Raw genomic sequence first — 16,196 nt, forward strand, 5'->3', positions numbered from 1 at the left:
CACCACCAAGAGCGTAGGGAATTATCTCCCTTATATGAAACCCCTTACTAGCTGTACACCTGTAAAAGTATACAGATGAAAATACAAACGGTTGGGTTTCTTTAACTGAAAAACAAACTGACTCAAAAGAGACTTTAAACTAAAGATAAATGCTTTCTCTCTTAGCAACCTTATCTACCCACATTCCAACCTTCAAACCATTCCAAACCTCCCACAACCTCCCACATATCTCCCATTAAACTACCCAAGAATTAACAGCAAACTAGCATTATAACTAAGCAATTCTTATACTAAGATTCAACTGGAAATCTCTTAAACTGAGATTTAAATCACACTGAGAGATATTTAACTGAGAGTGGTCTACTAAGAGATCTAACGAAGAGATAAATCAAACTGAAAGATCTAACTAAGAGATGCAGAAGGCTTTCTGGCAGAGCCTTATGTACAAGAAGCAGAGCCCACACCTGTGAGCAATTAACAGAAATCACCGGCACCTGTTTCTCTTAAACAGACAGTATTTACATTAGACCGGCTCTAAAGTAACTTGACTATTCAAAAAATCCAACACTTGACTGAGTGGAGATTTCAACTCAGCTCTACACGGGCCTCATGCCTACTCTCTACACTGGATTATCACCACCCCACACACATGAGTCAGATTTTCATTCAGCGATGGACATCCCAACTCCGCTTTCTCCTCAGTTACTATTCTATCCAGGCAGGTGACCATAGCAGCCATGTTGTGACTACCCTATGGAAGCCATGTTGTTTTTGTGTCCACAACAGTCTTTTTACAATTTCAAAAAAAATTCCAGAAAGTCCCCAAAGGTTGGGGATCCCCCAACTTGCTCTAACCACACTGGCTCTCCTGGAACTTGGACATGGGGAGCACCTGAAGGCAACAGGTTTGGATCATAAAATTGGCAAAGGGTCTGGCTAGCATGAAAGCCCAACTATTATGTCTTAAAAGTACTCCCTTCCCCAAACAAGCAGTCAGGACTCTCATTTGCAACACCCTACCTCTCCATTAAGGGGATAGTTCAGGCTGCCTTTCCTGAAATCTCCCCTCAAGTTGGCACTGAACACAGCCTGCAGAGACCGTTCACACATTACAGAGCCAATGAGAGACACAGCCAACAAAGCCTAGTGTTGTCTTCCAAGCTCTTCTACAAGAATTCTTCAAGGGCAACACTGAGATGGAGGAGGAGGAAGCTGGCAGGCTGTGATTGTATGTAAGAAGACAGGCAGGTGGGGGCAGGCTGAGGTTGGTGGAACAGTACCACCTCCTCATCCTCGTCACCACCATCCTCACTTAGGACCCTGGGAAGGTTGCAACATATTAATTGAGCAGAGGCTGCCGTGCTCTGTAGCTCTGGAGACGGCACTGGGCAATGCAACAAGTCATGTGACACAGATCTTTCAGCAGCAAAGTTAGCCTTTGATCCTATTGGATTAGTGAGTCTTCTGGGTTTTAAATTTTAGAAATAAATGTACAATTAGGCTGCATAAATCTTACTGAAGTCAGCAGGGTTTAAGGAGCCTATCTGTGTGCCATCAGTGTCCAAGTCTTAAATACGTTTCCAGAAGAGCTATGAATTATTGTTTTGTACATTGTAGGGCAGTAGCAAGCAACCTGTTTGTTTTTCCTGAGGGCTACACTCCAGGTAGCGACTCGGGTGGCGCTATGGGTTAAACCACAGAGCCTAGGGCTTGCCGATCAGAAGGTCGGCAGTTCGAATCCCCGCGACGGGGTGAGCTCCAGTTGCTCGGTCCCAGCTCCTGTCAACCTAGCAGTTCGAAAGCACCTCAAAGTGCAAGTAGATAAATAGATACCACTACAGTGGGAAGGTAAATGGCGTTTCCATGTGCTACTCTGGTTTGCCAGAAGCAGCTTAGTCATGCTGGCCACATGACCTGGAAACTGTACGCTGGCTCCCTCGGCTAATAACGCGAGATGAGCGCCACAACCCCAGAGTTGGTCACGACTGGACCTAATGGTCAGGGGTCCCTTTACACTTCAGCTAATTTGTTGGCGGCTGCATGTCACCAGGGAGCAGAGCCAGAGATGGGTGGGATGTAGGGATGGAGGAGAAATTTGATTCAGTTTGCATTTCAAGACAAGCCTTCTTGATTTGTATTTTCTGAAACAAGATGTGAACTAAAATGCAGCCATGTTCTGACATTCACACTTCTCTGAAATGTGTACAGAAATGCATATACTCAAGTAAAAAGTGCTTAAAAGTGCACATGTCAGTGGGGAAAAAAGCATGCAAAAATATAAAGCTTTGCAAAATTGCACTACAAAATATGCATATTATTTTAAATTGCATTTAAAAATGTGTCTGTTGGGGGAAATTCACTGGTGAATTTTTTCTGAGGACTTGTTATTTATGTTTTAACTATTTAACTATTTATTTGTGTTTTCATCTTGTGAACTGCCCCGAGATCTTTTGATGAAGGGTGATATGTAAATCTAATAAATAAACAAACTAACAAATAAAGTGTTGTGGAAATGTGGAGAAATGAACTTAAGAAAGTGAGAGAAACTAAAATTGACAGATCTGTCCATCTTCAAGGGGCAGGAGCACCCCTTTTCTCTATTTCTTTCTGGCAACGCTTATTCCCCCCCCCCCACCCAGTGCTTTTTTTCTAAAAAGAATGTTTAAGGGTACTCTCATTTTCCTTCTCATATTGAAATGAGGCCAAACTTAGATTCACAAATTGTGTCCTTCCTCAAACTGGGCACATGTTGCGGTGAGACCTGGCAACCAAACCCTTATGTTGTGGGTGGGTACGATTGGATAGCCACAACACCCTATTGGTAGGTCCCTTGATGCTGGGTTTAATCTGATCAATGGGACGCTATCCAAATGGATCGAGGGACCTATATATGCCAATGCACATGACCCTGAGCTTTCTCTCATGGGAACACCCGCCCACCTCTCCCTATATTTACAGAGGGCTTGCGCGCTTGACCTTGCTATGCCATCGTGTGTTGTCTGTCATTGGGACAGGGGCACGGCAGGAATTTTTCCCACTTGGCTGATTGGCTGGTGCCATTTGCGTTTTGCCTGCTGCGTAGCAAATCGTCACAACTTGTAAGGTTGTGGATAGGCTCTGGTTCAGGTGATAGCGATGGGGGAATGGTCTCGCCATTCCTATGTGAAGGGTATTCTGTTAAAGGAAACCAGGGACTCAATGGTTTGGTCCAGTGTTTCTCAACCAGTGTGCCTCCAGATGTTTTGGGACTACAACTCCCATCATCCCTAGCTAGCAAGACCAGTGGTCAGGAATGATGGGAGTTGTAGTCCCAAAACATCTGGAGGCACACTGGTTGAGAAACACTGGTTTGGTCAACCCTGTGAGGGGTTGTGCCCATGTCTGAGTCCAGGGGGACATCTGTGTGGTGGACATAGCATGTCCCCGGCTTTATGCCATTCCAGGTGTTCACCCTAGGCTGACCTATGCTGCTGCCATGGGTCAGCGCTACCTGCAATGGTGCAGGGAGCTAGTCGAACCAGAGCCTATGCAACCACTCACTTGCTGAAATCAATAAAGTTGTGGCCTAAATTCTGCCAAAAACCAAACCAAAAATTTGAGTCTCGTGTGAATTTATTTAAGGGGGAGGTTTAAAGGTCTGAACACATAAAATGTTTAGGGGTATGTGTACCCCTGCGTCCCCCCAGAAAAAAGCACTGCTCTCACCCCCAAGCCCTTTCCCCTCTCCAACAATCGAGCTGTTCTTGCCCAGGGTCTGAATTGATAAGTTGCCAAGGGCCTTTGAAATTAGACAAAAGCCAAATGCAGCACTAGGTCCACAGTTTGTCCACCTCTGTTTCAGAGAGGCTGTGTTGCTCCTGTGTTTTTTTTTTTAGGCAGTGGTACAGTACCTACTGAAATTCCCAAGATGGGGCAGACTAGACATCAAAATACACAACCAACTACAAACATCCTGTTTCTTCTTTTTTCTCAGAATTCCTGGAGCTGCTGCCTGCAAGGACTGCATGATTTTTGCAAGCAGCTACCTTATCTCCCTGAAAGTGGAGCCCCCGCCGACATTGTCCCACAATTTGTCCGGTTCTCCTCTCATTACCATCCATTTGAGACACAGGCTGGTAAGGAGTGATGGATCCTTTAACTTGCTTCTTTGCTGTGATGTCTGTAACTCTGCATGACACGTTCCATATCAAGCACAGCAGAATTCCAGGACTTGCGTAAACTATGCCAATGTGAGACATTTGTGTTCCTCTATTAGTTACGTGTAGGGCTGAAATGTACAGCGGGTACTGAGTCCTGCTTGTTTTGTTGTTGTGTGAGACACCCTGTGCTTCCACCCTGTACTCACCCAGCCACTCTGCCTCAAGCTCACTTTCAAAGTAATACAGCTCTTGAGATCTAGAAACTTGTATTTATTAAAAAGAATTATGATATTCTCTGAGTATGATATTTTGGGTGATGCTTTCATGGAGTCACAAATTATACCCAGCCTTGACTATTATTTTATTTATTGAATTCATATCCTGTCCTTCCTTCTGGAGCTCAGTGCCGCACTGACAGACTGGAAATAGCACTGCCCTGTTGAGTTGGCTGGACATTAGTTTTGGCTGTTTCTCTGTTGGTTACTGTTTACAGCTGATGGTTTAATGCTATGTGGTAGAGAAGGATGGTGAAAATGTAACATGGCCTCTTCAAGAGCGGCCCCTAGGTTGTAGAACAAATTGTGGTATTTTCTATTCTGTCAAGTTTTTGGATTCTTCTGAGATCTGTTGTTCATCCTCGTCTCCTTGCTATGAGCTATTTTTAGCTCCCTCCTTTGTATAATTGCTGTTGGACATTTTACATTTTCTATTTTGTATTGTAAGCTGCCTTGAGGAGGAATTTGGGCTGAAATTCTGATTCTTTCTCTCTGTGTTGTGCCCCTTTAAGGCAGATCTTATCCTTCTTTTTCTTTATATTTTCTTTCCTTTTGCATCTAGGTTCCAAGCTTGCCTGTGTTGTTCTTATTTTTTGTACAGCATCTAGCTATTTTAGATGCTTTATAACGAATTATTATAGGAGTGCAGACATATATATATATTTCCTTTTTCATAACCTGATGGAGGAAAACTCAATGGCCGCATTCACACGAGGGCTTGCATCCACCCTCCTCCCCTTCTCCCATCCAAGAAGGAGGGAGATTAGAAGCTTCTGCTTCCCCTTGGCAGCAAACCATGGTTTACTCTTAGGCTCTGAGTGCAGCAAACCATGGTTTTGGTTTACTCCAATTAGACATGAGCCACACACACATACATTTCCCCATGCTGTTTGTAACCTGCACAAACAATTTACCAGAGGCCTCTTTCAAAGCCAGTGGTGAAGTTGCATGCATCCCGGGAGGCGTGACATGTCACCTGTGGGGGTGTGGTGTGCATCCTGGGGGCGTGGCACGTCTCCCTTGGCACCCGGCACGGTGGGGTGTGTTTGGCACGTGTCTAGGGGGGCGGCCGGGATGGGACCTCCCTCCCCAATGGTGCAGGGGGCGGTGCGCTCCCCTCACCCCTGTTCCTCTGCCAGTGTTCAAAGCATCTTTGATTGCTACCCATCTCCAGCCTAAAGCTGCTTCCATGTGACCTGTTTATTGAGCATTCATCCTGACTGATCCGTGAGGAGCTTAGGTGAGGTTGTGTCAAGCAATTGTTATTTCGCACTTCCCAGTGCACCTCCCCTCATTTTCCTTCTTGCAAAATGTCCAAGATGATTTTGGGTGGGGTGGGAACTGCTTCATTGTGCAAGAATGCCAAAACAAACTTTGCAGCTTGAATTTGCTGGTATAAGAATTGAATCTCATGCGAAAACAGTGACACTCCGGAAGCACCTCTCGTATGAAACCTTGCAAAAGGACCCGAACCATATTTTTAAAACATTATCTGCACCGCTGGCACTTGCTATCCAGTGAGGAATTAGCTTGGTAGCCTCTGCGGGTTTTGTCCCTGGCATTGGAGGAGCTTTGCATATTATAGCTTTGATGCAAAGAAGTGGGAGGCAGGTCTGGGAGGAAATAGAGAGTTTGGTTTGGAAGGGGGCTGCCCATCAAACATTCTGAGGGGGATCTGTGCATTTGGGGCCTGGCCCAGCTTGAGGGGCATGATTATAGGTGTCATTCCTCATTACCCCAACATCGAACTTGATCTTTCAGTGCTCTGGGGAACTGCAGAAACAATAACTCAGATAGATTGAAACCTCCGTCCTTTGCCTGACCCCATTTCTTTAAGTATAGGTTATTTCTGCTGAAGTGGCTTTGCAAGATCTTCCATTCTTTATAGTTACATGCAAGTGAGCCTGTTTTCAGAAGTGATGCTTAGAGAACTGGGAAAGACCCTTCACTGAAACCCTGGGAATCTGCTACCAGGGCTTATCCAGGACTTCCCCCCCCCAAAAAAAACATGTTTAGGGGTACTTTCATTTTGACTAAAAAATATATCCCCATTTTATAATTCAATACAGCAAATTAAATACAGCAAATGGACAAAAGTACAAAGATTCACAAAATATTTAGGGGTATGCGTCCCCCCAGGAAAAAAAAGTGCGGGGCTTATCCATTTTCCTTTTGCCCTGTGCTTTTTTGGCTTTAAAGCTCCGTGTCCAAGCACTCATCTTTTTGTCCCAGAGCCCTCTCCGCTCTTTAACGCTGAAGCACAACTAACAGAAATGTGGGTCTTCCTCAGATGCTTTTTGCTCCAATTAAGCTTTAAACAGCAGGTTTTCACAGGGAAAGCTCCAGAGAGGAGGGGACAAAAGAGTGCTTGGACACTGAGCTTTAAAGTGCAGATTGTGTTTGGAAAGTGAAGGGGAAAGGTAAGTTTGTGTAAGCCCTCAGTCACTACAGACCATTTAAGAAATATTCTGGAATGAAACAACAGCAGGGAACAGAACCTTGCAAAAGCACAGTGGCCAACTTTGTCTTTGAGCAGATACTTAGATTTTGCTAGTGTCTTTTATTTGTTTGTTTCTGTCCTAGCCCTCATCGCTGGGCAAAGCTCCCAGTGCCGTTTCTGCAAAAAGCTTTTAATGTGCATATCAAATCAGTACACAGGCTGTTGGGAGTTCCATTCCACCCTTTGCTGCAGACATGGGATTACATTCCAGCACAGATTGCTGGCGTGAGCAGAACTTTCGCTCTGTATTGCTTTTGTTTTCAGTCTCTCTCTGAGAAGATGGCAAGGAGAGATGCCATGTTTACTTTGTTCTGATTTATGTATAATAAATGCGTAGCTTAGTATCGTATCTACAGCCTCAAGCCTCTTCTGTTGCACAGTTTACACTGCTGAGTAATGTGTGCTCAAGCCTGCAAGCTTGAGTCGCTGATGTACATCAGAGCAGAGGTCGATGGATCTCCGCAGCGGCAAGGCTGAGGGGAGATGCTTCAGCTGGGGCCGAGCCAGCTGGCTTTTCGACCTCCAATCCAGACACTGGCAAGGCAGAGCTTACAAGGTGCAGCAGGTACATAAGAGGCATAGATACGTGGCTAAGTGCAAATATGTTGATCCAACAAGTGACATGCCTCCTGCACCTTCCTTTTGAAGAACGGAGTGGGTTTAGCTCTTAGAATGGCAAGCGGTCGGTGTCCTGGGACTGGGCAAGCAACCAAGCAGTCCTTCGAGTGGGTTGGGTCTGTGAGGTTTGTTTGTGCTGGTCCATAGAGATGAAAGCAGTGTGGGCACCAGTTCAGCACCTGATTTACTCTGTCGCTCCTCCATAAAGAGGAGGCTTCTCACAGACAAGAGGTACCGGGGCGACTCCACAGCATGAGGTGTATGACTAGGAGTGTTCAATGTCACTCCTCTGCCAAACCCCTTGGTCCCTCCTTTGGATCCAGCTCCACATTCTCTAGAGCAGCGTTTTGCAACCTTCGGTCTCTGTAGCTGTTTTCGGACTACAATTCCCCATCCTCCCTGACCACTGGTCTTGCTACCTGGTGATGATGGGACTCCTGGACCCATGCCAGGGCTCAGATGCTTCTTGGGCAAACTCCAGTGACACAGCCTGCCCCCCTGGCCACCACAGCCACTAAGCCTTGCTTTGAAGAACCCTCCCTCAAAGGCTAGAAGAGCAAGACAGGGAGTTGGGGGGCCAGTGGTGGCAGCCACAGTAGCGACAGACAGACAATAGCAAAGCAAATGAGAGGAGGGTCCAGGAGGCACCAAGTCTTCCCTCTTTTGCACCTGCCACCTAGCAGAACACGTGATTTGCACGTATAAGATCCCCAGTTCAATCCTTGGCATCTCCAGTTAAAAGGATCTCATGTAGCAGTTGATGGGAAAGTCCCCTTGCCTTGCCTTTGGAGCATCACTAAAAGTCTGAATGGATAATACTTGGACAGATGGAACTCCCTGCCTATTGACAAGATTCCTTTGCTGTACTCTTTTTGGATTTTTTGTTTTGTTTAGTCAAGCCTACCCAGGCATGTAGATCTTGATGTATTTTAATCTCCCCTCCCCCATTGTTATTTTTAATTATCTTTAACTGTTTTGTCTTTAACTTTTTATTGATATTTTAAAATATTTCTTGAAAACTACTTAGAGGCTTTACTACAATCAAGGGGTATACATATCTCGTTGAAATAAAATAAATATAGGCATATAGTCTGATGTAGTAAAAGGCCACCCCCCCCTTGAATAAACAACAAGTGCCCCTTGGTCTTCTGCAGAAGGAAATGGTGCCTTTTGCCTCCTGGTGCAGTATGGGAAATTTGCCAGAGAAAAGTGGCAGCTGAGAAGGATTTAACTTGAAGGTGTATTCGCAACACTTACAAAAATAAATATTTGAACTGTCAACAGCTCTTGGAACTGAGGCAATATTGGAATGGCTTTGTCATGCCAAAGTCTCTTAAATATTTAAAGCTTCTCATAGCCAAGGGCTTTCCAAGTTCCTTTTATTTCAAAACTAGCTTTCATCCACATTTCTGAAGAGTGGGGTTTTTTTGTGGGGGCGGGGAGAGAATATTTGGAAATGAAGAAGCTCCCTGCCTCTTTTTTGGTGTTGCTAGCAAAATGTTTTTCACACAGGATGATGGTGCTGAGGTGATGTATCACTTAATGGTCAATTTTAATGGAGAGTTAGAAGCGGTAAGGTTGAGAGGTTCGCCACACAAAGGCACCTGTCAGGGTTGTTATGACTACTCCTGAGTAACCACCTTCCACATGCTTGTCTTTCAAAAGTCTTTATTAGTGCACATTATTTACAGTGTAGCGAGCTGCTGGTTTCATGTCTCCTCATTCCAAATCAGAATCCGGCACTGCCCCCCCCCCCCCGCGATTTGGACCAACATAAAAGCCTCGGGACAGTGAATCTCCTCCCTTTTCTCCTCCTTCTCAATTCCGGTGTCGGGGGGAAGGGTCTACGGCAGGCATGTCAAACATGCGGCCCTCCAGATGTTTTGGCCTACAACTCCCATGATCCCTAGCTAGCAGGACCAGTGGTTGGGGAAGATGGGAATTGTAGTCCAAAACATCTGGAGGGCCGCAGGTTTGACATGCCTGGTCTATGGTCTGCCCTATTCCTGTCCACTCTTCCCACCTCTCTCTCTTCCTGCCTGTGGAGCAGGGGCTCTCCAGTGCTGCCAGAGCCCTGGCACTCCTTCACCGTTTCCTGACTCACCCCTTCAGGCCCCTCGCTCTCAAGACTGCTTGGAGACGGGCTGCTTCTGACAAGGGGGGGGGGGTTCTCTGTAATCCCTCCCCCTTACAGCACCCTTTGCATGTTCCACAAGAAGGCATCCCTGCTGTAATCTGTGAGAAAGCAATTGTGGTTGTTTTTGCCATTTTAAAACGGCGATTGGCTGGATCTGTGTGTGAGACCTTTCTGCCCACCATGAGCCCTGAAGATTGTGGCAGATTGAACTTTGACAGGCAAGCTGGTGTGGTGGAAAGTGGAGGGAACTTAAAGGTGAGCCTGCTGCCTAATTTGCACCTTTTTAAAAAAAATGCAAACCAGAGCACAGCTACATTGTGAAATTCACATGTTTTTGAATTTTGCAATACATTTCTCCAACCAAGTAATGTGTGCATGCTTATATTGGAGTATAATGTGCCATAGCTGCCAAGTTTTCCCTTTTCTCATGAGGAAGCCTATTCAGCATAATGGAAAATCCCTTAAAAAAAGGGATAACTTGGCAGCTATGTAATGTGCATAGAAAGGAATATATTGGTGAGATATATTTTTTACGTTACAAAAGATCGTTGCACAATATGAATTCGCTATTGCACAACAAGCAGCCACAATCTCGTGTGTTGTGTTGGATTCCATCTCCCTGGCAGTAAAATCCAATGGCAATGAATGAAAGAATTTGGTTCCGCTTCCGAGTGGGACTGGGTTGCACTCCGGCCGCCAGGCCCCACCCTGCCTCAGTGTGGTGTGAGGTGGCGTCCCGCGTCCCGCTGAGGGTGACCCAGCCATGCCATTTGCCAGGCAGCCAATCAGGGCGCTGTGGGGGTGTGGCTGGAGCCAATTTAAACCACGGCGCGGCTCTGGCAGCTCCTCTTTCAGCCTCGCACCCGTGGATCTCCCGCCCTCCCACCTATTTTTAGGTAGGGTCACTGGCCTTGCTATGGACTTCAGTTGGTCAACATTGAGGGGCCCGGTAGGACTTTTTCCACTTGGCAAATTGGCACCAGACACTTAGTTTTCACCTGCCATGTAGGAAACGCCACAACTTTGTGAGGTTTGGAGGTTAGGCATGTGGAGGGGGGAGTTGCGGCCATCACCTGCCCCTCCATGCTCAAGGGTATTCTGTTAAAGGAATTTGGGGTGTGTGGGTCTTGTCTGAAGCCCGGGGAGGGGCTAGGGCCAATCCACGACCCCAGCGGGAACCCAGGGGGGCTCAAGTCAATCTGAATCGGCAGGGCTCCCCCTGCTGGTGGTTTACCCTTCCAGACTTATTGCAAGGTGGCCAGGAGTCAGATATAGTCTGTTGATGCCAATGCCTAAGCCAGGGGCCAGCAAACGTTTTCAGCAGGGGGCCGGTCCACTGTCCCTCAGACCTTGTGGGGGGCCGGACTATATTTTGAAAAAAATATGAATGAATTCCTATGCCCCACAAATAACCCAGAGATGCATTTTAAATAAAAGGACACATTCTACTCATGTAAAAACATGCTGATTCCCAGACCGTCCGTGGGCCGGATTTAGAAGGTGATTGGGCCGCATCTGGCCCCCGGCCCTTAGTTTGGGGACCCCTGGCCTAAGCCAATACCGCTCACATTCTGTAACCAATAAAGTTGTGGCCTAAATTTTGCCCATTAACATTAACCTAAATTCTGTGTCCTTGTGTCTTTATTCTCCTGGGGGTGGCTTGGGGATCTTGAAGCGCAACTAACCATTTGGGATTACTTTGGCCAGAGATACTTCTAATAGTTGTGCAGATGGGGGTATTTTTGTCTGATACTGCTCGTCACACAGGAGTGAGAAAAGCTCCACCCTGGTTAAAAGTCTCTCTCATACACAGTTATAAAAAAATATTCATAGCTGCCTTTGTGACTGACTCTCCTCTGTTGTTTTGTCACATCAAGAAGACAGATTCGCCCAATGAAAAATGAGAGTGAGATGTTACATTTTGGTGGAGTTTCCACATAAAAAAGTGAGGGTCTGAGTCTTACTATAAGAAACTTTTGTAGTTTTGTGTGTGTGTGTTTTTTTTGTTTGACAAGTGGTTCTATATATATCTATACGCCACATCAAAGGGTGGTTTGTGGGCCTGGATGCTGTTTGACATTGGTTAGTGAAATTGGCACTTTCTTTGACAGAGCTGTTTTTCAGCAGGGTGGAGATTGCATCTGCCCGTTTGGAGAGCTGGCAAGGACTGGGCCCATAAATTCACCTTCCCACCAAAAGCCTTCCAGATTAGAGTTGTATATCACATGGAAAATGAACTTAGGACCTGCTTTCCTTTCCCGAGTTCTGCTTGCAGGAGGCACCATGTGTCAACATCAACCAGGCCAATCAATACCCACTGGGAAGTTGGAGCAGTATTGCCAGTTTTATAAACTTCTAAGTGAATCCCGCAGATAGCTTATTTTCAAGAGTCATGCGATATATTGAGTTTACTCTCTTCTCCTGTGATTTGGTGTTTGTCACCTGAAGGGGGAAGAGAGGGTCATCAGGCACAACGCAATCAAATTTTTCCCTCAGTGTCTCCGAACCTACCACAGTATCTTGCTGTTTAAATCAAGTTTTGTCCTCCTGAGTTTTAGGCACTCATCAGCGAATATTATCCATTCCCAATGGAGGACTGCAGAACTGTGATGGATTGCTGCAATAGTGCCAACTGGGTGGTCTAAAGGTTTCTGGTATTAAATCTTGTGCCCTTCCCCTGACCCCACTACAAATTGGAATCTGAGTATGTCTACTTATCAGCAGTGTTCTCTGTTACTCTTACCCAGGCACCCCCAAACTTCGGCCCTCCAGATGTTTTGGACTACAATTCCCATCATCCCTGACCACTGGTCCTGTTAGCTAGGGATCATGGGAGTTGTAGGCCAAAACATCTGGAGGGCCGCAGTTTGGGGATGCCTGCTCTTACCTGTTCCTTGGATTTCTACCTGTGGGCCAGATAGGAGGACTGTTACATGAACACCCCTTTAACCTTCCTTTTAAGTTCTGCCATGGGCAGGGATGGGGGAGACACTGGATTACCTTTGCATTTAAAGGGGAACTTGCCTAATCTGCCCTTTCTGAAAACAGATGAGAACCGAAACACAGCCATCTTTCTGTGCTGACAGAATTTGTTAGTTGGATTCCTCTCCTTCCTTCCTTCCTTCCTTCCTTCCTTCCTTCCTTCCTTCGTTCCTTCGTTCCTTCCTTCCTTCCTTCTCTTCTTCTTCTTCTTCTTCTTCTTCTTCTTCTTCTTCTTCTTCTTCTTCTTCTTCTTCTTCTTCTTCTTCTTCTTCTTCTTCTTCTTCTCATTGCTACATTTCCACTCCATCCTCCCCTCCAAAGGAGCGCAGGGTGGCAAACACCCAAATCATAAAACAATGCAATTTAAAAACATGATCGAAAGGATATTGAAAATAAATTTAAAAAATCTAAAACCATATATACCCAATTAAAAACATGTAAAAACAGCCACGTACCCTCCCCATGAATAACCTCAAGATTGCCAGGAACAGTATCTTTGGGTAAGCACCAAACTTCTAACTTCCCCAGTTTTCAGGTGCAACTTGTCCCCCACCCCTCCCAGATGGTTAAAAAAGAAGGAAAATGAACCTGGGATTACATTTATCAGTGTCTTAAATGCAAAAAATGCAAGCCCATAATAACTGGTTGCATCAGGAGGCCCTGTGATGATACAGTTAGAGTGTATTTGCCTGGAAGAAGAGGACCGATTCCTCCACTCCACGCCATCCCATAATAGGTTTGCATTCTACTGTACATGCACATTCCACTGGCTCAGATATAATTGGATTTCCACTTTGCTTATATATGCATAGTATCACTGTGCAAAATAAAAACCTCTGAAAACTCCTTTTGAAGGAGCTTGAGTGTTTTCCAGCTTACGAACTGCAGTTCATTTAACACTGCAAATATGCCCTCATCTATGTGACATTTCTTTGTCGCTTTCCAAGTACCGGCCCTTAAGATGAATCCAAGTGCTGGAAATGATTGCTGGGATTTTTGTAGCGCAGCTAACAGAATGAACTGGGGACCCCTCCAAAAACAGTCCTTGTTAAAGGAACTACAGGGATTTGGTTGAGGAAATGTCAGTAATGCCTGTAGCCGATTGATAAATATAACAAGCGAACAAATGCTTTCTAGCTCAGTCTTTAGATTTAATCTATCTTTTTAACTTTAATTTCTACTAAACAAGATCATTTACTTGAAAACAAAGTGCCCAGAACTTCCCAGAAGCAAGACTAGGTAGAAACGAGCTCTGGGCTAAACTAAGTTGTGGCTGGTTGGCGTCTTTGCTACCTCTGCCCCAAGCCCTGCCCTTTCTCTTGAATGGCATGCGCAGAAAATAATGCTTGCTTTGAAAATCTCTGCATTTGTGAAATGGGTATGTGTGTTTAGGAATCACTGCCCCCTCCCCCGAGGCACACCTGTTTAAGAAACATTTAAACCCTCATTATAATTTGCTGTACTTTTGGCATCTTGGCGCCATTCAACTTCCACCTTATAGATTTTATCCTTTATATACTTGTCAACTACGATGTGGGCCTGAGTCCAAGATAGCGCTTGTCAGAAGATGTTTGTTTGCCATGGCAGATAAATCTCATTTCTTTTTTTCTTTTTGTTAGAATTACAGGCTTGGTGGATCAGGGGAATGCTGTGGGCATAGTGTATCTTGATTTCAGTAAGGCTTTTTGACAAAGTCCCCCATGGCCTTCCTTGGAGGTTTATAATAGAAGTTGGTTGGTCATCTGTCATGGATGCTTTAGTTGAGATTCCTGCATTGCTGGGACTAGATGTTGGACCAGGTGACCCTCACCTACAATTCTCTGATTCTAAGGAAGAGTTGTGACATGGCCAGGTGGCTATGGGTGTGTGTGTCAGGCAGTGCTCCCCTGCCCACTACTGGAGCATGGGCCTCCTCAGATGTCTGCTAGTGTCATCCCCTGATGCCGGATCTATAAATGTAGGGCAAGAGTGAAAGAAGACAAATTGGGTGCCAGTGGCATTTAATGAAGGCTCTGCTAGCGCTCACTCCCCCCCCCCCAAAAAAGCAGTTCTTTTTTATAGCACAGTATGTTCTGGGCATTTGGGCTGGATTTATTGGAAGGATAACAAATTATGTGGGAGATGGTCATTTTCAGAGTCAGAAAAGCATGATGGAATGTCCTAATTGCACCGTCTGTGCCAACTGCTTAGCCGGGATGGTTGCAGTCACAGTGGGGAGTCTACTGGAGGCAATGTGGGAGGTTAAAAACAATAAATTCAAGCCTTATTTGCAAGCCTCTTCCATTCTTCTAAAGGTTCTGTGCCAGAACAGGACATGGTGCTAGGGTGGGCCTTGTGTCCTGCTTTACAGAGGACAGTCCTCTGATTATAGAAGGCAGTTTCCCATGCAAAGGCGCCCTCTGTTTGAAGGACTGATTCATCCAACAAGTCTAGTTTAAAGACAGGAAAGGAGAGCAGGGGCGTTGAAGTTGCCTAGTAACTCCTGGACACAGCAGGTGCACAACTCACCTGGCCATAGTCTTCCCCACTAAAGGTGAGGAATACTTCCCCACTGAATGTTGAAAGATTCAGGGCAGACAAAAGAAAGTGCATCTTCATGCAACACATTTTGCGAAATTCGCTCCCACAAAATGTAGAGATGGCCACCAACTTTAAAAGAGATATTAGACAAATTCATGGAGGATGGGGCTATTGTAGACAACCTAAAGAGCTGTACCTTAGGGGTAGAGCATCTCCTTTTCATGCAAAACCCCCCAGGTTACACCCCCAGCATCCCAAGGGTAGTACTGGAAACTCTGAAATATCCCCCCTGCAGTTCCTTCATCTCTTGGACAGAGCTTGGTGGTGGCACTCAGGCTAAACCAGCCTTCCCCAATCTGGTGCCTGCCAAATGTTTTGTGCTACATCTCCTTTCAGCCACTGCCAGCATGGTCAATGATCAAGAATGGTGGGAGCTGTGGTTCAATGGCACCTGAAGGACAACAAATGGGGGGAGGCTCAGGTGAATACATCCAGTAGCTCACCCATTGGAGAAAGTGCTGTAGGTCAATGCTATCGGTCAGTGGTGGCGAACTTTTTAGAGACCGAGTGCCCAAACTGCAACCCGAAACCCACTTATTTAACACAAAGTGCCAACACGGCAATTTATACTCTCCCATGTATTCAAATTTAAGAGAAGGGGGGGGAAAAGAGATGGCCCAGAGTTGTTGAGCTTTTTTGGAGACAATTGCCCAAAGTTGTTGAGCTTTCTTTAGGGGGAGGGGGGATAGCACAGCATTCTGCAGCTTTTTAAGGGGGGGGGGGAATACAGAAAATCACTAACCACACCAAGCAACAGCAGACCGCCAGCTGATTGGCCGGTGTGCAACTCTTCCCCTCCCCCCCAATGCCACTACAGCCGCAGCAAGCTCTAGGGAGCGTTTCCTGCACACACTGCTGTGGGAGGAAGCAACTGACAACTTTGTCTGCTGGGGTGACGGCATGCATGCCTGCAGAGAGAGCTCTGAATGCCTACTATAGGTTCGCCAACACTGCTATAGGTAATC

The 16,196-nt window shown here is 45.9% G+C and overlaps 1 protein-coding gene across 4 annotated transcripts in view; it reads left to right on the plus strand.

Moving 5' to 3' along the window:
* Positions 1–16,196, plus strand: part of ADGRD1 (adhesion G protein-coupled receptor D1) — a 255,643-nt gene that overhangs the window by 54,718 nt on the left and 184,729 nt on the right. For all 4 annotated transcript variants that reach the window (XM_035097840.3, XM_035097838.3, XM_088659079.1 and 1 more), the window contains one exon: positions 3,974–4,115. In XM_035097840.3, the coding sequence (XP_034953731.3) occupies positions 3,974–4,115 (142 nt within the window). The remainder of the gene's footprint in view (positions 1–3,973; positions 4,116–16,196) is intronic.

Source organism: Zootoca vivipara, chromosome 16, assembly GCF_965207765.1.
Source record: "Zootoca vivipara chromosome 16, rZooViv2.hap1.1, whole genome shotgun sequence".
NCBI lineage: Eukaryota > Metazoa > Chordata > Lepidosauria > Squamata > Lacertidae > Zootoca > Zootoca vivipara.